Source organism: Equus quagga, chromosome 14 (assembly GCF_021613505.1).
Source record: "Equus quagga isolate Etosha38 chromosome 14, UCLA_HA_Equagga_1.0, whole genome shotgun sequence".
Taxonomy (NCBI): Eukaryota; Metazoa; Chordata; class Mammalia; order Perissodactyla; family Equidae; genus Equus; species Equus quagga.
In genome coordinates this window covers 86,946,138-86,971,551 of record NC_060280.1, presented here as the reverse complement: position 1 = coordinate 86,971,551, position 25,414 = coordinate 86,946,138, and the positions used below count along the sequence as shown (strand labels likewise).

At 41.7% G+C, this 25,414-nt stretch overlaps 1 protein-coding gene across 1 annotated transcript in view; it reads right to left on the bottom strand.

Moving 5' to 3' along the window:
* The window catches only part of LOC124252040 (zinc finger protein 709-like), a 52,405-nt gene extending 39,239 nt beyond the window's left edge, over positions 1 to 13,166 (bottom strand). The window contains exon 1 of the mRNA XM_046685139.1: positions 13,033 to 13,166. Within this exon, the coding sequence (XP_046541095.1) occupies positions 13,033 to 13,035 (3 nt within the window). The 5' untranslated portion in view covers positions 13,036 to 13,166. The remainder of the gene's footprint in view (positions 1 to 13,032) is intronic.
* Between the last annotated feature and the right edge of the window lie 12,248 nt (positions 13,167 to 25,414).

Genomic DNA, 25,414 nt, shown 5'->3' with positions numbered 1-25,414 from the left:
TACTGGGTATCTATCCAAAGAGCTTGAAGTCAGCAATCCCAAAAGTCCTATGTACCCCAACGTTCACTGCAACATTATTTACAATAGCCAAGACATGGAAGCAACCTAAGTGCCCGTCAACAGATGAATGCATAAAGAAGTTGTGGTACATATATACAATGGAATACTACTCAGCTGCGAAACAGAACAAAATCATTCCATTTGCAATAACATGGATGGACCTTGAGGGAATTATGATAAGTGAAATAAGCCAGCTAGAGAAGGATAATCTGTGTATGACTCCACTCATATGAGAAATTTAAAAATGTGGACTAAGAGAACAGTTTAGTGGATACCAGGGGAAAGGTGGGGTGGGGGGTGGGCACAAAGGGTGAAGTGGTGCACCTACAACACGAATGACAAACATTAATGTACAACTGAAATTTCACAAGATTGTAACCTATCATTAACTCAATAAAAAAATAAATAAATAAAAAATAATAAAAGCAAGCCTGTTTGTTCTGTTCTCCCTACTTGCCTGTGGTTCCCCATTATTTGCATATACTAAATTGTACTTCCTCTGTTATTCCTGAATAAACTCATTTGACTAGTAAGATAACTCTTGTTTTTTAAGGTCAACACAACAGAGTAAATACCCAGAGTGCAACAGGTGTTGCATTTAAAATGTTTCCCAGCAAAAAGCTACACAGAAGTCTTGAAATGGGAAACTTAAGAGCTGGAAATGGCCTCAAGACCAGCTCTGGGAAGACAGGATGTTGATGCCCAAGGGTTAGATTAGGATGCGCCCAGGCAGATCCCACGTGGAGATGTATCAGATGCACCTTTATGACTCAGACCACCGCATTCCCAGGATATGACCCAAGAAACCTGGTGTCAACTCAAAGATGGAGGCCGGGAGCCCTATCACTTTCTCACCAGTTATGTGAATGACATGAGGGCAGGTGTAGCCCTAGAAGGAGTTTTCTAATTCAGACTGGGTGCCAGGAACAGTCTATAGTGGCCGATGTCCTTCTTCCCCAGTCCTTCCACTTCTTCCTCAGAAGGAACCCAAGGAGGTGGAAGGAAGTGTTGCACATGTAGCAAAGTTCAGGAGAGTTTCACATTCTCCTAGCATGTGAACATCTCTGTGTTGTTTTCTATTAATTGTTTTTTGTATATACACATACTAGTTTAAGAGTAGCTGTGAGTTTTCACAAATGTATAGTTACACTATCATCAGGACAGAGAACACTCCATCACCCCAAAGGCACACTCTCATGGACATTTGTACTGAACCCTCCCGCCCTTAAGAATTGATCTGTTTTATTTTCCTATACATTTGTCTTTTCCAGAATGTCACTGAAGTGGAACACCATGTTGCCTTATGGGTCCTGTTTGGAAATTCTGATGCCACTTTTGTAAAAGTGCATAATTATACAAACTTTGCAGTGTTTCTTGTGAGTTTAAAATTTTTGGCATTGCCCATTATGCCTTCAAAACAAAGGGATTGCTCTGTTATAAGCTGTGTGAATTTGGTTAAGACCCTGTGCTTAACTTTCTTCATCTGTATTATGGGAGGAAGGACGGGGACAGGGGTTCAAAATGAGATACTAATAATCACAAAATCACATAATCTCTATACTGCTAGGGAAACAAATGTGCACTGAAAAAAAAGGGGAACAAGTTTGGTTTCTGTTGTTGTTTAATGAAAAAAAGCGGTCAAGTTTTACCCCATCTTCCATAACACCTCCTGGAAATGTAAACATATGGAAATGATCCCTAAAAACTATAAAAATGGGCTTTGCGCATAACTGAAAAATATCTCCCTGCTGCTCCTTTCTTCTTTTTTTTAAAGATTGGCACCTGAGTTAACAACTGTTGCCAATCTTTTTTTTCCTGATTTTTCTCCCCAAGTTCCCCCAGCACATAGCTGTATATTTTTAGTTGTGGGTCCTTCTAGTTGTGGCATGTGGGATACCACCTCAGCATGGCCTGAGGAGCAGTGCCATGTCCACGCCCAGGATCCGAACCAGTGAAACCCCGGGGTGCCAAAGCGGACTGCGCGAGCTCAACGACTTGCCATGCGGCCGGCCCCTGCTGCACCTCTTATAAAAAGGCATAGAAAATTTTCCAGGTTGAGAATGTTAAATTTACTTCCTTTGCCACCACACAGGATATTACTCAAAATGATTCTGTGTGTCTGTCTACAGCTCACCTCAGCCATTGCTTGGATCATTACCTTCTAAACATTCATAGCTTTTTTAAACATTTTAACCAGGAAATCACACTGAACTTGCTCAGATATCACTCTACTCCTAGGAAAACCCATGACAGGCTACAACTGTGCAGATGACCTGAACCCTTCCTCAAACTGAGAGAAACCTGAAGGTTTCATAGTGTACAAATTGTGTCACTCAGTCTGAATAGCAGCAAAATGATATGCTGAACCAAAAGATAATTTCAAATCCTTTCAAGTGATGCTAAACAGAAACATAAATATCATAAACACCCGTGGCCCAAAGCAATGGAATTCTAGAGTTCCAAACAGCCATGTATCTGGATCGTGGTCAAATAGCACATGCAGCAAAATGTTTAACCCTGGCTAAAATGAAGATGAACCCTGTCTATGCCTTTATCTTTATGGGGAACCATTGCATTCCTAGGGGAATGCAGGACTTTCAGTATTGCTGTCCATTGTTTACATCCACACCCAAGCAGTTCCTCCAACAGTGTTTAAGATGTAGTAGATGGTGGGAAGACAATGATCGATGAGGGCATCCTCATTCACTGAGGCCTCTACCTGCCATGGAGAAGATACACATTCATTAGTGGATGAATGGATACAGAAGTGTGGTATATATGCACAGATGTGGAGTACTATTTAGCCACAAAAAACAAGGAATTCTACCATTTGTGAAAACATAGATGAAACTTGAAGGCACTATGCTAAGTGAAACAGACAAATACTTTATGATCTCACTTTTAAGTGGAATCTATAAAAAACAAAAGTAAACTCACATAAAAGAGATCAGCCTTTGATTATCAGAGGTGGAGGGGAGGCAACTGGAGGAAGGTGGTCAAAAGGTACAAACTTCCAGTTATATAATAAATAAGTACTAGGGATGTAATGTACGACATGATAACTATAGCTAACACTCCTGAATGATACATAGGAAAGCTGTTAAGAGAGTAAATCTTAAGATTTTTTATCACAGAGATTATTCTTTTCTTCTTTCTTTCTTTTTTGTACCTAAACAAGAAGAAGGATGTTAGCTGACGTACTGTGGTAATCATTTCACAATATGTATAAATCAAACCATCATGTTTCACACCTTAAATTTATACGGTCATGTGTATCAATTTTTTCTCAATGAAACTGGCAAAAAAGGAGTCAGAGAATCATGGTCTCTGGTCTGTAATACACAGAGCTCAGAAGCCAGATTCGAGTCCTCAGAATAAAAAAGCCAAGAAACTTGTAATCAACAACTCTTCCGTCAGAGAAGTGAGGTCACAGGGTAAACCACTGTCTCTATATTAGAAACAGAGACAAAGAATTAGCCATTTACAAACAAACCCCAAATATACTGTTTTTAACAAGGCATGCCCTAAAAGCAGTCTATTTCACAGGGCTGGGATTTTCCCAGAGCCTAACTGACCCGGGGGAGAGAAAGAGCCAACTAGAGTCTCTTCCAGCCTTTTCTGCTCTCAAAGGTGGGGGACTTGTGAGAATGATAGGATTTTCCCCCTCCTGACACCAAGTATTTGGTGTCTGTTCCAATGACACTTCTCCAACTCTACATCACCAAAGAGGCATCCATCAGTTCAATTCAATCCTAACACTTACCACCCAGAGTGCACGTCAGACTCCACAGGTTAAAAGTTCAGTCCCACAAACTGCCCTTTCTTCAGATGTCAACCAAAAATGGGGTGCCTGGGCTGCCAACAGTTTTACTCATAAATCTTCAAATTCATAGATTGTCTCAACATCTGATTACATTTCGTAATTTACTTACATGATTTTGAGACTTCAGCCAAGTACTTCATTATTATTGGTTTACTATAAAAGATACAACTCAGGAATAGACAAAAGGCAGAGTTGCATAGGGCAAAGTAGGGCAGTGGTATGGGTGAGGGGAGTGGAGGGGGCTGCAGAGATTCCACGTCCTCTCTGGACACTCCACCCTCCCAGCACCTGCATGTGTTCACCAACCCAGAAACTCTCTGAATTCTGTCTGTAAGGGTTCCAATAGAGGTTTCATTACATGGGCACAATTTATTAAATCATGCACTCAGTCTCCAGCCCCTCTCCTCTCCACACATGCTGTGAGCTGGGGCTGAAAATTCCAAGGTTCTAATCAAGGCTTGGTGTTTCTGGCATCCAACCCCCAACCTTAAGCCGTCTAGGAGGACTATCACTCTTATCATGCAAGGAATTCCAAGGGCTTCAAGAGGTTTTTGCTAGGAACTGACGATGTATACCAAATATCTTTCATTCTGTATAACAGAAGGTCAACACCAGGGACACAGGCTCACTAAATATTGAGACCAAAACATCAGAATAGAGAATGCTTCCCCGCTGCCCACACCCATCTCTACATTTACTAGGCTCTCATTTAATAATAGTGGACTACACTGAAAGAACTAGATGTTTTCTGATAACATCAAAAAGAAGGCAAGGATGTCTCCTCTCACCACTCCCAGTCAAACTAGGACTGGAATTCTTAGTTAATGCAATTAGACAGGAAAAGGAAATAAAAGGTACATAGACAGGAAGTAGGAAATAAAACTGTTCTTGTGGCACAGGATGGTCTACGGAGAAAATCTCAGAGAATCCTCAATAACAAAGAAAACCCCTTGAACTAAGAAAACTGTAGAGGAGGTTGAAAGATAAAACGTTAATATAGATTGTATAGAGCCATACAAATATGGTTAACACGTTTGACAAAGGACCAAAGACAATTCAATGGGAAAACATAGTCTTTTCAACAAATACTGCCAGAAAAATTAGCCTTCCACATGCAAGAAAAAGATTCTAGACAGACTTCACATTTTTCAGAAAAATTAATTCAAAATGAATCACAGATCCTAGTATAAAATGTAAAACTACAAAACTCCTAAAAGATAAAACAAGAGAAAATCTAGATGACCTTGAGTTTCGAGATTAATTTTTAGATACAACGCCAAAAATAAGATCCAAGACAGAAAAAAATAAGTTTGACTTCATTGAAATGAAAAGCTTCCACTTTGTGAAACATAGTGTTGAGAAGAAAAGCAGAAGTGACAAACTGTCAGAAAATCTTTGAAAATCACTTATCTGATAAAGGACTGGTACCCAAAACAAAAAGAAGACAAACAAGCCAGTGAAAAATGAGAAAAAGATTTGAACAATCACTTCAGCAATGACATGCAGATGGTAAATTACCACATGAAAACATGGTCAAAATCATATGTCACTATGAATTTGCGACTACAAGAAGAACGAAATGTCAGCAGACACTATTACAACAGCTGAAATTTAAAACACTGAGAACACCAAATGATGGTGAAGATGGCAAGGAACAGGAACCCTCATTCACTGCTGGTGGCAATGGAAATTGGTATGCCCACTTCAGAAGAAAGGCAACTTCTTAAAACTAAGCCTACACATATGATGCAGCAAACACGCTCTTCACACTTACCCAAACGAGTTGAAAACTCATCTTCACAAAATTCCTACACTTGAAAGTTGATATGAGCTTTATGCATAATGGTCAAGATGCAACCAAGACAATTTCAACAGGTGAATGGATAAACCACTGGTACATCAACAGGATGAAGCATTCTTCGGCGATAAATAGAAATGAGGTTACTAAGTGAACAAGACGTGGAGAAACTTTGCAATCATATTGCTAAGGGAAAGAAGCCAATATGACAAGGCTACACACTGTATTATTCCCAGCATATGACATCCTGGAAAAAAATGCAAGTACATGACAATGAAAGCTCATTGGTTGCCAGGGAGTTGGGTGTGGAAGGAAGGGATGAATGAATAAGGGGAGCACAGGAGATTTTTAGGACAGTGCAAGAATTCCAAATGATACAGAAATGATGGAGACGAGTCATTTGACGTTAGCCAAAGCCCAGAGATTGTATAACTGTCAACACTAGTGTAAACTATGAGCTTTCACGCATCAAATTGGCTCATCAAATGTAACAAATGTACCACAGTAATATGAGATATAAAATACAGGGCAAACTGTGTGGAGGCAGAGGCATTATGTGGGAAATCTCTGTACTTTTCAAACAAGTTTTCTGTAAACCTAAAGCAGCTCTTAAAAAAAAGTAAAGTCTACTAGGTCAGACAAAGGTAAAGAGAGGTGCATTAATATTCACCCCTGTTGACTAACTGATGACAGAAACAGACCATCTTTCATTCTCTTAATTTGACCTTATTTCAATAAGCCATAATGCTGTTCTTTGAGGCCTGCACCCTGTGACTTGGAAGAGAGGAGAAACTTCCACTGAATGCCCTGTTTAGAGCGCAGCGATGTGTATTCTGAGAAGTGAAATGAGTGTCTGAATTGCCACATGGACAAAAAGTGTCCTGGTGAAGTTTTGCGTGTGGCCTGCGTACGTGTAGAGACAAGTGTTCCTTTGATTTCTATTGTGGGTAACTGTGAGGCAAGAGACCCCTGGAGTTCTTTTACCACAAAGTCTGTGATGTCTGCAGCTGGAGCCGGTTTTTGGTTGGTGTTAAGATGACTGATTGATGTAATGACACCTGAGTCCAGTCCTTCATCAGAGATGTCCCATTTTAGATATAAAAAGCAGAAACTCTGCCTGAGCTCCATCATGTACAAATGTGGCAATGTCATCCCTAAAGTCTACGAACTCCCATTGCTTTTCTGTCAGGGAATCCTAACGATGTCTCCAGGGAGCCTGAGGATCTGGGAAAGGGGTGACCTCCTTCAACATCATGGCACCTGGCAAGAGACTGAGGACAGGGTCAACCACCCCTCCTGCAGGCAGGATATCCCAGAGGGCTCAGGTTTGGCTCCATCACGTCCCCAGGGGGTCTCAGGAGTCATGCTGAGCTCTTGGAGTGCCCTTCCCAGGTCCCAAGTCAAAATGGACTTGCCTGATAGAAGGTCCCATGTTCAGGGCCATCTACTGTCAGAATAGTCTTGTAAGAAGAGGTCACTGCAGCTCTAATGGCATATAGTGTGGGGCCTAGGGCAGGTTCTTGCATCAGAAGCCTGTGGGCAACTTAAGACCACCATGGGTACCCCAGGAGGATGACAGAAGGTCACTGAGGCCTCTGTAGTGAAGGAGTCTCTGATGCCACTAAAGGAGTGTGGGTTGTACGACAATTTGAAGAGTCTCCAGACTTTTGAACTGGGGATGCCCATTCAAAGTGGCAAACTTGCAGGTAACAGCACAAATGGGGTCAAGGGAAACTTGTAAACAAGGAACATACTGCCTCCCAAACATCAAGAGAACCTAGTAGATGTAGTGGGTGCTGAGGGAAATAACAGCTATCTCTTCATGGTGCCAGAGAAGGAGCGGGTCTCAGACTATCAAATAATTTCCAGAAATTTAACAAAGTTGTCAGGGCCTCATATTATATGCTTGGCAATGTCGCATCCACTTTTAGTGAGCTTTTTTCAATATTTGTATGTTCTGAATGTCCTCAGAGGAGATGTCATCAAGGTAATGTCAAACCTGACTTCTTGGAGAAACCAGTTCAGACCCCACCCGCAACGACTACAGGAGGGCACAGCTGTGGAAGATCCATGAGGATAACCCAGTAAAGGGGGATCCTGTCCCTTCAGAGGGGAAGGCCAAGTGCAGCTGAGAGGCTGTGGACACAGGACTGGACAGAACAAGGTTAGCCAAAACTGTGAGAGCAGGATACTTATCAATTGCTGGTTGGTTGTGGTCAGTAATTCCCATAATGTGGGGAGGTGGTATAGAGGTCTGTGCTGTGCAACAGCAGTCTGAAGTTGAGGTAAACCACTCTGAGGTGTCATCCACTGTTTCCAAGTTTAATAACAGGACAAATTAGGCTGTTAAAAGAAGCACTGGGGGGGCGCCGGCCCGGTTTCGCAGCGGTTAAGGTCACACATTCCACTTCTTGGCAGCCCGGGGTTTGCCGGTTCGGATCCTGGGTGCGGACATGGCACTGCTTGGCAAAAGCCATGCTGTGGTAGGCGTCCCACATATAAAGTAAAGGAAGATGGGCACGGATGTTAGCTCAGGGCCAGGCTTCCTCAACAAAAAGAGGAGGATTGGCAGCAGATGTTAGCTCAGGGCTAATCTTTCTCAAAAAGAAAAAAAAAAGCACTGGGAATAATCAACCCTTTATTAACTAGATTTTCTATACAGCTTTCAATCCTTCAAAGCCCTGGATAATTTACACTGGGCCATATTCACTACTTGATTTGTGGAGTAAGGTCACTGGAGTCCCAACTTGTCAAGTCAATTTTTTTTTTGAGGAAATTAGCCCTGAGCTAACATCTGCTGCAAATCCTCCTCTTTTTTCTGAGGAAGACTGGCCCTGAGCTAACATCCGTGCCCATCTTCCTCTACTTTATACGTGGGATGCCTACCACAGCATGGCTTGCCAAGCGGTGACATGTGTGCACCCAGGATCCGAACCAGCAAACCCTGGGCTACAGAAGCAGAATGTGCGAACTTAACCGCTGTGCCACCAGGCCAGCTCCATCAAGCCAATTTGTAAGTGGAAAAGACTACATTCAATTTTAATTCTTGCTCATTGGATCAGAGCTTCCCAGCTCACTATGGGATATTTTAGGACAATGGGTATTATAACCACGGAGAACTTAGGCAAGACCATAGTTCTGATGACTAAAGATGAAACATTTGTCCTACTTGTCCTCCACATTATATTCATTAACACCCCTAAGATCATCAGGGGCACCTTCCTTAAATTTACTGGGATCCCAGGTATAAGTGTAACTTGACACCTAGTATTGACTAACTGCTTGAAGGTTTCTGAATTAGTGCACTACATCAGAGAGCAAAATTAATTCAGAACCTATGTTGTACAGGCCCATAAGCCAAGCAGTGCACCTCCGTTTGTTTTGCTGTGTAAACTCTCTTAGTATATTCTCGATTTCCAATTGGGTCAAAGTGTGGACCTTGTTTCAGGATTTTATCTACTGTTTGCTTCCTCCTGATCTTTCCTGTTTTGTTTTCTTCCTCACAGAATACACTTCAGGGGAGGGAGTGCCTTCTCTACCCTGGTATTGATAATTTGTTTCCACCCAAGAGCCTCAAGGCAGTACCATCGGGGTTAGAAGCCTCCCCATGACAACTGGTTGCTTTATAGGGTTAAAATCTGAGCTTAAGTCAGGTTTGAACTAATCCCTTGTGCCACAGGGGTCCCATGGGTGTTATTCCCTATAACCCTGAAGGTCAGGGTCTTTGTGGCAGTAGAGGCAGCGGCAGCAGCAGCAGAGGTACTGAAGGGGCCTGGGGAGCCCTCTGGTGTTAGGAGTGTGGACTCAACCTGCCACCTACTGCCTGTCTCTCCCCCTCTCCCTTTTCTTTCAAATGACAGCTCTTTTCAGGAGTGATGGACCCACCTCTGGCAAAGGGTATAGTCCCCCCCTGTGGCACCACCATCTCGGAGGTATGTCAGGCCAACCTAGCTCCTGTCACAGCTTCACTCTAACACACAGATAAATCCTAGCAGAGACATTGACCCAGGACTCATTTAAGGAGGCCTCAATCCCATAATCCTCCTCTGAAATGCCTATAAATTCTTGAAACTGCCCACTCTGGTCAGCTGAACCTAGAACTGAGGTTGGCGGGTCAACAATGCAACACGGGGCAGCACAGCTCACAGCACCAACTCCCCAGCAAGCAGCAGCCCACAGTGCATGTGCCACCAGGCAGCAGAGCAGGGGAGCAAGTCAGAGCAGAAGACAGACCCACGGGTGGGGTCATGTCTGGACATGCTGCTCAGGGCGCCAACTGTTATGGTCCCTGCAGAGGGGTGGTTCACTTGTTGAGACTGATGCCAGGGTGGCACAAAACACACACACACAGGGTAGGACAAGGCTTAGGACTCACATCATAGAGGTCTGAGGGGAGGGCAGGGCCGGCCTCTCAAGCAGCTCTGACAGGGCTCAGAAAGCAAGGAATGGAGCCTGGCCTGGGGCTTCAGTGGGCCTGGGGGTGGGGCCGGGGCAAGAGCTCTGCACACAGACAGGGGCTGGGGTGGTGGGAATCTCCTGCCTGCTCGAGAAGAGAGAGCACGCAGGCTTCCTCCTCAGCTTGTCCAGGTGGGGGCACAAGAGGAACAGGGTGGCTGAGGCTTAAGCTGTGAGAAGTCACCCAAAAATGTCAAATCTGACTGCTTACTACAACGACAAAGTAGGTAAGAAAAATATGCATTCTCAATTGATTTATATAAAGAAACATTAACAGAGGCTCAAAAACAATCAAAATTGTGTATTCGGGGTGACTTGAGAAGCAGTGCTGGAAAGGACCAGGATAGGTTGGCACTTTGCCGTCTTATAGATTTATTTCAAATAAACAAAGAAATTTATATTCTTTAATTTTAACTCTTGTACATAGGACACCATTCTAAGATTTAATTCCTTTAAAAACTAACAGTTACAAAAGTGTAAACCATACAAAACAAAATTTTCAAATCTCTTTCTAACTACAAGGACATGCTGCATCCTAGTTTCTCCTCCCCCTTTAGCTGACAGTGGGGTATTTTCAGGAGTATAGTATATTATACACTATAATGCAATCAGGGTTTGAGTCTAAACCCTTAACTGTATTGGATTTTCAAAGGTTTACAGAAGCTTTCAGAAGTTTTCCTCACACCAATTAAAATAGAATCTCAATTGCTTTAGCTCTTTACTTTCTATGTTCTCTAGAGACACGCACATAGAAAAACTGACACAAAAATGAAACGATTTTCTTGCTTTCCTCACATCCTATCTCTCCATCAACTTACAGTCTCAGGGCCCGAGTGCTAAGGGAAACTAGAGCCAAAGGGCTGCACTAGTCCATCGATAAAGGAATCCAAAGGAAAGAAACACAAACACTGGAATCAGCTCAGATGAGCAGCCTGCCCCCGACAGGACAGAAGGAAAGCCACGGTCAGAAGGTTCCACGTTCCTGACTCTCCTGGTGGAGACAGAGCCCTGGAGGGGGTCAGTCCCTGGAGAAGGAGGGGAGGGCACCTGAGCAGCCACAGGAAGGAGCTCTGGGAGCCCCACACACCCTCCTCCCCCCAGGGAACAGTGCACATGCTCACTCTCTCAGGCTCCATTCTCACAGTCAGGAAACTCAGCTGCATTCAGTTTAAGGTTCTGACCCAAATGGACCCCAGATTAATGGGCCCTCATCCAGGACACAGAGCTCCTGACTCTCACAGACTTTCTCAACGTAAACAAGTTACTCTCTGAGTGCACCCACACTGTGCATGCAAAACTCCAATTATGTCTAGAAACAGGCCCAAGGGAACCACAGCTACAACCTCAGAAAGGGCATCACTCCCCACCCCATGAGCACGTGCACCCCCAGCTTTCCAGGGCTCTCAGGATAAAGGCTCCTTCCATGGGGGTGTGAGCAGTAGGACACCTGCAGGGGGAGGTTCCCCAGGAAGGACAACTGGGCCTGCAAGGCCTTCCCTCTGCAGGTCCAAGGAGGCCTTAGCTTAGACTCACTGCCCTCAGGCCTCTGTCCCCACTGGAGACTTTTTGGACCATCACTGATATTTTAAATACACAAACCCAGTGTTTGAACAACCCAGTGAAAACACTCAAATCAGTCTTTATGTGGAAATGAGGGAAGAAAATGGTACAGCAATTTGCTAAATCAACAAGAAACCCCACAAGAATATATCACGTTCTGGAAAAAGAATGATAATATCGTATTATTTCCAAGAGAAGAAATTTTTTTATAAACTATTAATCCTACTTGAACACTGCAGGTCTGCAAGTCTAAGCCATGGAAATCCATTTGAACTCACCCAAAATAAAAGAACAGACTTAAGAATATTACAATCCACGATGGGAGAAAAAAGGTGAAAGAAAGTTTAGCACTTGCAACGTAAAACCGGAATATTTTATTTCTCCTGAAATTCACCTTTATTGACTCTTTGGAGATATTTTACATTGTGTTTCAAGTCCTGTTGGTTAAATACATTTTTATTCATTGAGAAATTGAGACTATAATAAAGTGAACGAATATTTTAAAGGTGACTAACTCAGGTAGGGACAGTGCTGACAGAACAGATCATCCAGGAAAGTTTCTCATGAGGAACCTGTACCCAGAGGATTTCCCACAGGCTGTCTGCGCCCAGAAAGATCCTGGGGAGACGCAGGAGGATTTCATACAACGTAGTTCCAGGTGGTTATAGGCTGCTTTTCACTCATGGAAAATATCCACACACACAAAACAAATCTTTTAAAAACAGCCCTCCATTAACGGTGAGAAAACAATTAAAACACTGAATCTGCTTCAAATCCAACAAGGAGGCCAAATAGTTGATAATAATGCTGTGAGTCGCGGGCAGGAAGTTGGCATTTGGGAATTCGGGGAGAGACTGGAAATTCAGGGATTTATTGTCAGTACTAGGAAGATCGAGACTCGGGGGACAGGGTCCTGGATTTGAGACTCCGCTCCCCAAATATATGGAAAATTCAGGAGAAAACGGGTGCCATCTGGTAAGAAAAGAGGGACTAGGGACGCCACAGCTCCTCTCGCGCACGGACCCCGGAGACCGAGGCCCGATTGTCCTGAGGACCCTCCCGCAGGCCCCGCACCGTCTGGGACACGCGGGGCTGCGGGCGCACAGCGGCCCAGAGACGCTCCGGCCCAAGTCGCCGCGCGCAGGGACCACAGGACGCCCGGGGCCCAGCTGCCGGCCCCGCCCCCACGCTGCGGCTGGAGGGGCCTGAGGGCCGAGCGGCGCCACCGCGGACTCGGGGCCGCAGACCCGGGAGGGGACTGCGAGAGGCCGGGCCCGCCCCGCCGCTTCCGACCAGCCCCTCCCCCCGCTTCCTCACCCCGGGGCCGCACACTCACCATTTCTAGGTCTCCTGGGTCCCCTGGCTACCTTCCTAAGACTCCCGAGGTCGGTACAGGTCACAAGGCGAGAGAAGTGGCGACACAGCCACGTAGAGCCTTTAATGGCGAGGAGACACGATCCACAGCGCGGCTGGAGCAGCAGCAACTTCCGGGGGTTGGCGCTTCGCCCCACCCACCTGCCCCAGAGCCGCCTCTGATTGGACAGTTCGCAAGACTCGCCCCCTTGTGTCTGAGTGACAGCCCCCTGAGTTTAGGTGTCTGAGCAGAATGCCAGACAGAATTCGTCCTCTGCAGGGACGTTTGCGTTGAAAGGTAGTGCTGGGAGGGGAATCCTCGTGCTGTGATCCTTCTTTACAAAAACACACAACTGAAAGTCACCTCACCGTATGCAGTAATCAGTCTCTCCGTTTTGATCTTTGTTGACAACTGGAGTCTGATGTAGTTTTGCCAAATAGGTACACAGACACAGACACTGTGACAAGGGAACTAGGAAAAGAAAGGGGTACAGAGCATCTGATAAAAACTAACATTATCTGTTGAAGTGTTTGCAGATGTAAAGTGTCGGGAAGAGCCTAAACACAGAAAGTTCTCACAAGCAAGCTAGCTGGAGCCAGATCTAGCAATCTGGTCTGAAGTGAACTTTCCCCATTATAATCTCATTAACATTTTAAATTCTCCTCCTCTGGGAGGGACCAAGCAGCCATTTCTGGATCATACGATGTATGTAGTAGCATCGGTACCTGCTACCCATGAGCCTTAAAGGAACATGACTGTTAGACGGTAAACACTGATCTCGTGCCCCACCCTTAACTGAATATTCATGAACTGTACTATGAGCTAACAATAAACAGACACAAGGATGTAACAAAACAGATGATGAATTGTAGCAGTCTATAACTTCCTGTCTCCTTCATCCAAAAGAATTGTATATGGGGTACCGAGTTAAAGAGTAAAAAATATAAAATGCAAATACTGAAAAACCATTAGAAAGTATTTCTGTATACTTAGGCAGTAGAAGTCATGACATTCCAAGAAAAATGTGAATGAAATTTGAATAGATTTGATAACTAAAAAATGTAAATATATCACTGATAATAATAAAAGACATAGAAACACCACCTGGGAAAAAGTTTTCAATAATAACAGAGAGAGAAAGATCATATCATTAACAGTTTAAATAGGTCTTAATAATCAAAAACAAAATATAAATATACAATAAAGATATTCAAAGGCCACACACAAACCTTATAAAATTATAAATGCTTAATAAAGTTATAAAAATAGGTTAGCTCATTAGGCCCAAGATATAGAATCAAAATAGTTGTACTTATTTATGTGCAAAATACACGTGCTGATTTGCCAGCCCTTTTAGTGAGGCATATTCTGATGGGAAAGGCCAAGTAGGTGCTTTTTGATTTGTTCCCCAACAAAGATGGGAACCCAGAAGTAACACCTTATCTGTGGAGGAATGGAAGAGATAAGTTCTATCATCAAAAACCTAAGATATATGGGGGCATTTTTTACCACCTTCTTTAATTTGCATGTTTGCTGTTACAAAACTATGGAGAGTGAGTTTAGGATAACATAAAGTTAAAGAGCTTGGGCTGTTAATTATACCTGTTTTCCAAATTTGGAATCATTACTGGGGCATGTGAACAGGGTCTGTGGCATCTGGTGTGCAACTCCTTAAACCTTCTTACACAACACAATACATATTTTTCTCAACCACACATGGCCCTTTGCCTAGCATAGATCAATCCTCACCATTAAAAAATACCTAATAAATTTTAAATACTAGGAAATTTAAAATTTAAAATACAAACTAAGATCTCTGACCACAATGGAATGAAAATAGGAATCAATATCTTCAGAAAATTTGGGGAAACATGCAAATATGAGGGAATTAAACAAGACATTCCTAAATAACCAGTGGGTCAAAGAACTCAATGAGGAAATTAGAAAACATTTTATTTTTTCCTTTTTCTCCCCAAAGCCCGCCCATACATAGTTGTATATTCTTCGTTGTGGGTCCTTCTAGTTGTGGCATGTGGGACGCTGTCTCAGCGTGGTTTGATGAGCAGTGCCATGTCCGCGCCTAGGATTCGAACCAACGAAACACTGGGCCACATGCAGCGGAGGGCGCCAACTTAACCACTCGGCCACGGGGCCAGCCCCAAGAAAACATTTTTAACGAATAACAAAATGATACAATATAAGAAATTTTATGGGCTACATTGAAAACACTATATAGATAAAAAGTATACCTATAAATACCTAAACTAACAAAGACCTCAAATCAGTAACCTAACCTTTTACCTAACACATTCAAAAGGATGAGAAACCAAACCAAATGTATTGAGAAAAGGAAATAAAAATTAGAGCAGAAATTTAAAAAATAGAGAATAGAAAACCCATAAAGAAAATCAATGAAACCAAATGTGGGTTTTAGGAAAAGATCAACAGAATTGACAACAGAGAACTAGTAGACAATTTAGCTGGGTTGACATAGAGAAAAAGAGAGAAGATTCAAATTCCTAGAAGCAGAATGAGAGAGGGAATATCGTTACTGAGATTACAGAAATGAAAAGGATTATAAAGGAATTAACAATCGTATGCAAGCAAATTAGATAACTTAGATGAAATGGATAAATTCCTAGAAATACACAAGCTACCAAAAGTGACTCAAAAAGGAAATCTGATTAGAATTAGAACAAGTGGTTGAATTAGTAAGCAAAAAACTACCCATAAAGAAAAGCCCAGGCCCAGAGGGTGTCACAGCAGAATCCTCCAAAACATCCAATCAAGACTTAACAGGGACTCTTCACAAAGTCTCCCCCAAAACAGAATCAACACAACACTTCCAACTCATTTTGGGGCCAGTGTTATCATGATACCAAAATCAGACAAAAGTATCACAAAAAAACTACAGGCCTATTTTCCTTGTGAATATGGATCCAGAAAAACCTCAACTAATACTAGTACCTACTCCAGCAACAACTTAAAAGATTTATACACCATGAACAAGTGGGATAAATTCCAGGGATTCAGGGTCTGGTTAACCTCTCAAAATCCATTAACCTAACACATCATCTTAATAGAGTGAAAAGCAAAAATGGACTGATTGTCTCAATAGACTCAGTAAGTACTTGACAAAAGCCAACATCCTTTCACAATAGAAACATTCAGGAAACTAGAATTTGAAGGAAATTTCCTGACCCTGATGATGAGCAAGTATGGGATACCCACAGCTAATATTATATTTAATGGTGAAAGGCTGAATATTTTCTCCCCAAAATGAGGAACAAAACAAGAACGTCTGCCCTTCCACTTCTATTTGACAACGTACTGGCAATTTTAGCCAGAACAGTTTTGCAAGAAAAGGAAATAAAAAGCATCCAGACTGGGTGGGAAGATGTAAAACTATCTTCACCTGCATGTGTCTTGTCTTGTAAATAGAAAACTCTAAGGAACCCACTGAAAAATCTATTAGAACCGATAATGGAGTACAGCAAATTTGTATGAAACAAGGTCAGTATATAAAAATAAATTGTATTTTATACACTGCAATGAACAATCTGACAATGAAATTAACAAAAGAAATCTATTTATAATAGCATCAAAATAATAAAATGGAAAAAATTTAATAAAGTAAGTAGTACTCTGAAAACTGCAAAACATCAAAAAAAAAAAAAAAAGATCTACAAGTGTGAATTAACAAATGTTGGTGAGGATGTGAAGAAAAGGGAACCCTGTGGACTGTTGGTGGGAATGTAAAGTGGTGCAGCCACTGTGGAAAACAATATGGAGGTTCCACAAAAACTTGAAATAGACCCACCATATGATTCAGCAATTCCACTTCTGGTTATTTATCCAAAGAAAACTAAAATACTCACTCAAAAAGATATATGTACCCACATGTTCACTGCAACCTTATTTACAGATATGGAAACAACCTAAGTGTCCGTCAATAAATAAATGGATAAAGAAACTGTGGTATACATGTACAGTGGAATATTATTCAGCCATAAAAAGGAATGAAATCTTGCCATTTGTGACAATATGGATGGACTTTGACGGCCTTACGCTAACTGAAATAAGTCAGACAGAGAGACAAATATTGTGTGAGCTCTCATATATAGAGAATCTAAAATAAAAACAAACAAAAAACAACCCAAAACGCTAATCCCATTGATACAGAGAACAGACTGGTGGTTGCCAGAGGTGGGGAGAGGGGAGAGAGAGACATGGGTGAAGGCAGTCGAAGGTAAAATGAAAAAAAAAACAACAAAAGAAAGTGAGTTGTACCAAAATATGTATATTTATGATAATGATATAGTGATAGAAAAATGACTATATGATTTTATATATTTAAAACTTAGAAACTATGCCCCATTGCTATTGGATGGTCATTAATGAATGGACACTCATGCAAATGACATCAGTTACAGAGCTGCAAGCATTCTGAGGGTGTGTGGAGAAAAACTCTCTTGTAGTCACACTTTCTCTGAAACTAATTTCTTGTAATAATGACCATTAAACTTATATTATTGGCAAAAATTTGATTTACGTTTTGGGAAATTAAAAGGAATGGAGTGAGGTTGGGAGGGGACTTTCATATTTAGACATTACCAATCATTAATAAAGAAGAGCAAAGATCTTGGAGTGATGCCAACTTTTTCCTTGCTCTTTATTACTCCCTATCCAATAGAGGCAAGGAAAAAAAGAGTGAACCCTACAAATAAATAAATAAATAAACGGGGAAAAGCCCATACTCATGGATCCTTAGATTTAACACAGTTGAGATGGCAATACTTCCCAGAACGATCTAGATTTTCAACAAAATCCCTATCAGAATCTCAACTGACTTCTTTATAACCGCAGATATTAATCAAAGAAACCTTAACTATACTGGAGTTGGCAAATCCTGTATGGGGAGCTCTCATGCCCTACCACACATCCTCAGTTGCACCAAACAGGAAGAGAGCATGGCTTTCATCTTTGACAGGAAGTAAAACTACTTTAAACCAAAGGAAGATTTCTCTTCTTACGTTGCCAAGGCCCAGCCAATGACAAATGCTGCACCTCAGTCAATGAGGATCCATTCCTGCCCTGAGCTGTTACTCCCCACCATGGATTTTAATTTAAAACAGCACCCCCCCTACTCCCCCTTTTTCTCTATAAAAGCAGCTCCTTTTGTTTGTTTGCTGGATTTGCCACTGCTTTGCCGTACCAGGCACATCTCAAATAGCAATTCTATTTGTTATTCTTGAATAAACTCATTTTGAGATAAAAATCACAGGAAACTTTGGTTTTTAAGTTGACAATAGAAATTGGCAAGTTGTTTCATAAATTATATGGAATTGCAGGGGAACCTGAATAGCCAAACCAATTTTCAAAAGTAAAACAAAGTGGTAAGATTAACCTTTTTGTGATTTCAAGTCTGACCACTCAGCATAGTAATCAAGGTATGTGGTAATGCCTCAAGGACAGACACACAGATCAATGGACTCAATTGAGATTCTAGATATAAACCCACTTATCTATGATCAAGTGATTTGGAAAAAAGGTATCAACAATGAGGAAAGAATATTCTTTTCAAAAATTGGTGCTGGCAAAGGGGGAAGAGGTGTACCCACAACATGAATAACAATAATGTACAACTGAAATCTCACAAGGTTGTAATCTATCATAACATTAATTAAAAAAAAAAAAAGATGTTTAACCAAAAAAAAAAAAATTGGTGCTGGGACAACTGGATAGTAACATGCAGAAGAATGAAGTTAGACCCCTACATTACACCACATAGAATAATTTACCAAAATGAATCAAAGACCTAAATCTGAAGTAAAATCATAGTACTCTTAGAAAAAACACTGGGGAAAATATGACCTTGGATTTAGCAAAGAATTATTAGATATGACACCAAAAGCGAAACATGTAAAAAAGAAAAAAAACCAAACACATAATTGGAACTTCACTGCAATTAATTACTTTTGTGTTTCAAAGGACACCATCAAGATAGTGAAAACACCCATGGGAACCCCTGTGCTCCTCTGGTGGGAATGTAAAATCATGTCACCATTGTAGATAACAGTATGGCAGTTTTTCAAAAATTACAGAGAGTGTTACCACATGATCCAGCAATTCTATTTCTGAGCATATGCCCCAAAGAATTCAAAACAAAGATTCAAATAGATATTTGTACACTTGTGTTCTTTTTTTTTTTTAAAGATTTTATTTTTTCCTTTTTCTCCCCAAAGCCCCCCGGTACATAGTTGTATATTCTTCATTGTGGGTCCTTTTAGTTGTGGCATGTGGGACGCTGCCTCAGCGTGGTTTGATGAGCAGTGCCATATCCGCGCCCAGGATTCGAACCAACGAAACACTGGGCCGCCTGCAGCAGAGCGCGCAAACTTAACCACTCGGCCACGGGGCCAGCCCCTATACTTGTGTTCTTGAAGCATTATTCACAGTAGCCAAAAGGTGGAAGGAACCCAAGTTTACATCAATAGATGAATGGATCAACAAGATGTGGTACACACATAGAACAGAATATTATTATTATGTCTCCTGTGTTACCTTTTAGGAGTGTTGGAGTTTTACATTTTACACTAGGTCCTATGATCCATTTTGAGTTAATTTTTGTGAAAAGTATAAAGGCTGTGTCTAGATTCTATTCTTTGTGGAATGTGGATGTCCAGTTTTTCTGGCTTTATTTTTTGATAAGAGGATGCTTCCCCTTTGCATCGCTCTTGCTCCTTTGTCAAAGATGAGTTCGCTATATTTGTGTGGATCTATAGGAAACAATTGACTTTTGCATATTAACCTTTTATCCTTCAACTTTCCTCTACTCTTTCATTAGTTCAAGGGTTTTTCTTTATTATTTGGGATTCTTAGAGATTTTCTCCATAGACAATCTTGTCATTTGCCAAAAAGACATTTGTACTTCTTGCTTCCCAGTCTGTATATTTCTTATTTCTTCTTTGTGTCTAACTGCATTAGCTAAGAATTCCAGTACGAGTTGACTAGGAGTAGTGAGAGGGAACATCCTTGCCTTCTTCCTGATGTTACTGGAAAGCATCTAGTTCCTTCAGTGTAGTCCGCTAATATTAAACAAGAGCCCAGTTGATGTAGAGGTAGGTGTGGGCAGAGGGGAATCATTCTCCAGTCCAGTGATTGGGTCTCAATCTTTTAGAGAGCCTGTGTCCCTAGGCTTGAATTTCTGTGATATAATAAGAAAGATATTTGATCTTCGTCCTCATTTCCTAGCAAAATTCTCTTGAAGCCCTTGGAATTACTTGGGTGATAAGGGTGACACAGTGTGTTTTGTTTTAATGAGGCAACTCTGGGGTAACTCCTAGAAGACTTCAGGATAGGGGATGGACACCAGAAAAACCAAGCCTTGATTAGAGACTTGGAACAGACAGCCCCACCTCCCAGCTTCTGCAGAGAGGAGAGGGGCTGGAGACTGAGTTGACCAACGGCCAGTGATTTAATAAATTGAGCCCATGTAATGAAACCTCCATCAGGACCCTTACAGACAGAATTCAGAGAGTTTCTGCGTTGGTCAACACATGCAGGTGCTGGGAAGGTGGAGTGTCCAGAGAGGATGTGGAATCTCTGCAGCCCCCTCCACCTCCACTCCCCTCACCCATACCAGAACCCTACTGTGCCCTATGCATCTCTACCTTTTGTCTGTTTCTGAGGTGTATCCTTTATATAAAACAATAATAGTATGTAAAGTGCTTTGTTAAGTTCTCAGAATTGTCCTTAAATTACCAAACCTGACAGGATGTCAAAGGAATCTATGAATTTGTAGATGGCTGAGTAGAAATTTCAGTAGCCTAGGCACTCCATTTGTGGATGGCATCTGACATACAGTCAGTGTGTGGGACTGAGCTCTTAACCTGTGGAGTCTGACGCAAACTCTCAGTAGTTAATGTTAGATGTTTAACAGTTCTATTTAAATCTATTTGGTGATGTAGAGTTGGAGAAGTGGCGTTGGAACAGACACCACATAGTTGGTGTCTGGAGGGGAAAAAAATATCCTATCATCCTCAAAAGCGCCCCACCTGTGAGAACAGAAAAGGCTAGAAGAGACATAAGTTGCCTCTTTCCCTCCCCTCAGGTCAGTTAGCTTCTGGGAAAATACCAGTGAGTTATCCTCTTGTGAAATAGATTGTTTTGAGGACATGCCTTGTTAAGAAAAGAATATTCTGGGCATATTTTAAAATAGCTACTTTTGGACTCTCTCTCTAATTTGGGGAATAGCAGTCTATTCCATGACATCATTTCTCTGATGGAAGTGTTGATTTTAAGTTCTTCAGCTGTGTTCTTCTGAGGACTGGAAGCTGGTTTCTAAGCTCCTTACAAGCCAGACCAGAGACCAAAAGTCTCTGACTCCTCCTTTTGATGTTTGACTGCTGACAGATTTAAACTTTCATCCCTCCTTCATTCCCTTGTGCCCCACATCTGTACATGGTGATAAGAAAGTCTGGGAGTGACATCAGCATCATGGCAGAGTGAGTTCTTCCCTTGGACTCTCCCATCTAAAATACAACCACAAGGAAATTTATACACCAACAGAGGACATATATGCAACACAAAAGATGTATGAGAGACGCACACAGCCATACGTCTGAGGGTGGGGGTGGGGCTGGATCCTCTGGAGGAAGTGGAAACTGATTGGCAGGAGCTCTGCAGAGATAGAGGGGCCACAGATGGGGAACGTGAGCAGCAGAGGAGAGGTGCCCCATCCCTCCTGATGCTCCAGGCCCATGGGCACCCAGAGCACGGCACTTTGAGAGAGGGGCCACAGCTGGGGGAAGTGTGCAGCTGAGGAGAGGTGCCCCATCCTTGCCTGGCACTCCAGCACCACGGTTGCCCAGAGCACAGCATGGAGAGAGAGGGGCCATGGCTGGGGGAGGTGCGCAGCTGAGGAGAGGTGCCCTGTCCCCACCCAGTGCTCTAGCCCCACAGTCACCTGGAGTGAGGCACAGAGAGAGAAGCGGTGGCTGGCAGAGCCCCAAGAGTGCCCAGAGCACCATGCAGAGAGAGAGGCAGTGGTTGGGGGAGGCATGCAGATGTAAGAAAGTACCCCTTTTCCCTCCTGGTACTCCAGTCCTGATCACACAGAGTGAGAAGTGGAGGCCAAGGGAAGCACAGATGAAGGAGAGCACCCCTCCCCCTGCCTAGTGCTCTAGATCTGCCATCATCCAGAGCATCACACAATGAGAAAAGCAGTCAGTGGCTGGAGCTGGGGAGCTCCTAATCATGCTGGGCCCAGAATAGACAGCACCTGATCCTCACCCAGTGGAGGCACATGACAGTGGCGACCAGATAATAACACCATGTGGAGGCAAAAATCCACACCATCAAGCAGCATGAGAAAGCATATTAAGTCTCCAGCCCACAAGGAAAATGACAAGTACCCAGAAACCAACCCTGAAGACACAGAAATCCATAGACTAAATGACAAAGAATTTAAAATAGCTATCAGAAGAAACGCAATGAGTTATAAGAAACAGAGAGATACTAATTAACAAATTCAGGAGCTTCTTCACAAAAGAGGTTGAAACTATAAAGAAAATCCAATCAGAACTGTTGGAGAAGAAAAACACAATAGTTGAGATAAAGAAAAATCTAGACTCCGTAAACAACAGAGCTGACATTATGGAGGACTGAATTAGCAATATAGAAGACAACACTATAGAAATGCTTCAGAGGGAGGAGAAGAGAGAACTAAGACTAAAAAGAAATGTAGAAGCTCTCAGAGAAACATCTGACTCAATTAGGAAATGCAACATAAGGATTATAGGTATTCCAGAGGGTGAAGAGAAGGAGAGGGGAGCAGAAAGCTTGTTCAAAGAAATAATAGTGCCGAATTTCCCAAGCCTGGGGAAGCAGATGGAAATTCATGTGAAAGACGCTACCAGAAGTCCCATCTATGTTAATGTAGAATGACCTACTGCAAAGCATATAGTAGTAAAGTGGGCAAAAGTCAATGACAAAGAAAAAATATTAAGGGCAGCAAGGCAGAATAAAATAACAAAGGAACCCCTATCAGGCTTTCAGCGGATTTCTCAGCAGAAACCTTACAGGCTAGGAGAGATATATTCAATCTCTGGAATGATATATTCAAAATTCTGAAAGATAAAAACTTCCAGCCAAGAATACTCTATCCAGTGAAAATCTCCTTTAGATATGATGGAGACAAAAAAACTTTCCCAAATAAACAAAAGCTAAGGGAGTTCATTGCCACAAGAATCCCCTACAAGAAATCCTCAGGAAGGCCCTCACACCTGAAAGGAAAACAAACAAAACAGGAAAGGGGCTACAAAGCCCTGAGCAAGGAGATGAATAGGTAGGCAATAATCAGAAAATGGCAGCTCTCTATCAGATCAGGTTGGCAAATACTTTACTTTTACATCAAGGATAAAGAGAAGGAAAACACCAAAACAAAAATTATTTCATTATTAATCACAAACTCACAACACAAGATGGAATAAGATATGACAAAAATAACTTAGAAGGGGAAGAAGAAAGGAATAGAATCAGTAAAGTCTAAGGAAAAGTGGACTATCTCATCTATGAGATGCTTTGTGCAAACCTAAAGGTACCCATTAAACAAATAATTAGAACAGAGACGTATATGATAAACAAGGAGAAAATGAAGAAAACCAACACAGAAAACTAGCAATCAAATTGGTAGTCAGAAATACACAGGATGAGAAACAAAGGAAATGCAGAAGAACCAGAAAATGTGTGATAAGATGGCAGTATTAAGCCCTCATATATTAATAATCAACTCTAAATGTAAATGGATTGACTTATCCAGTCAAAAGACACAGAGTGGCAGGATGGATTAAAACAATAACCAACAAAATACTGCCTCCAGGAAACACATCTCAGCTCTAAAGACAACCACAGGCTCAGAGTGAAGGGATGGAAGATGATACTCCAAGCTAATGGCAAACAAAAGAAAGTAGGTGTTGCCAATACTTATATCAGACAAAGTAGACTTCAGGATAAAACAGGTAAAGAGAGACATAGAGGGGCAGTAAATAATGATAAAAGGGATGCTCCACCAAGGAGACATAATGCTTATAAACATATATGCACCCAACACAGAAGCACGAGAGTACATAAAGCAACTATTAATGAACCTAAAAGGAGATATTACCAATGACACAATAATAGTAGGGGACCTCGACACCCCACTTACATCAATGGGTAGATCATCCAGACACAAAGTCAACAAGGAGTTAGTGGATTTAAATGAAACACTAGACCAGATGAACTTAATAGATTTATAGAGAGCACTCCACCCCAAAACAGGAGGATACACATTCTTCTCAAGCACACAAGGAACATTCTCAAGGATAGACCATATATCGAGAAACAAGGCAAACCTCAATGAATTGGAGAAGACTGAAATCATACCTACTATCTTTTCTGACCATAATGCTAGGAAACTAGAAATCAACTACAAGAAAACAGCTGGGAAGGGAACAAAAATGTGGAGACTAAACAACATGCTACTGAACAACCAATGGGTCGTTGAAGAAGTAAAGGGAGAAATGAAAAATATTTGGAGACTAATGAGAAGGAAAATACACCATACCAACTCATATGGGATGCAGCAAAAGCGGTCCTAAGATGGCAATTTATAGCAATACAGGCCCATGTTAACAAACAATAAAAATCTTTAAAAAATCTAAAACTATAACTAACAGAATTAGAAAAAGAAGACAAACAAAGCCCAGACACAGCAGAAGGAGGGAAATAATAAAAATTAGAGAACAAATAAATGAAATTGAAACAAAAAAGACTGTAGAAAGGATCAGTAAAACCAAGCACTGGTTCATTGAGAAGATAAAATTGACAAACTCTTTGCCAGACTCACTAAGAAAAAAAGAGAGAAGGCTCAAATAAATAAAAGTAGAAATGAAAGAGGAGAAACTACAATGGATACCACAGAAATACAAAAGATTATAAGACAATATTGTGAAAAACTATATGCCAACAAACTGGACACCCTAGAAGAAATGGATAAATTCTCATATTCTTACAACCTCCCAAAACTGAATCAAGAAGAAATAAAGAATTTGAATAGACCAATCACAAGGAAAGAGATTGAAATAGTAACCAAAAACCTCCCCAAAAATAAAAGTCCAGGACCAGATGGTTTCTCTGGAGAATTCTACCAAATATTCAACGAAGATTTATTACCTATTCTTCTCAAACTAGTCCAAAAAATTGAGGGAGATGGAATTATTCCTAATGCATCCTACAAGGCCAACATCACTCTGATACCAAAGCCAGACAAAGACAACACAAAGAAGGAAAATTATAGGCCAATATCGCTGATGAACATAGA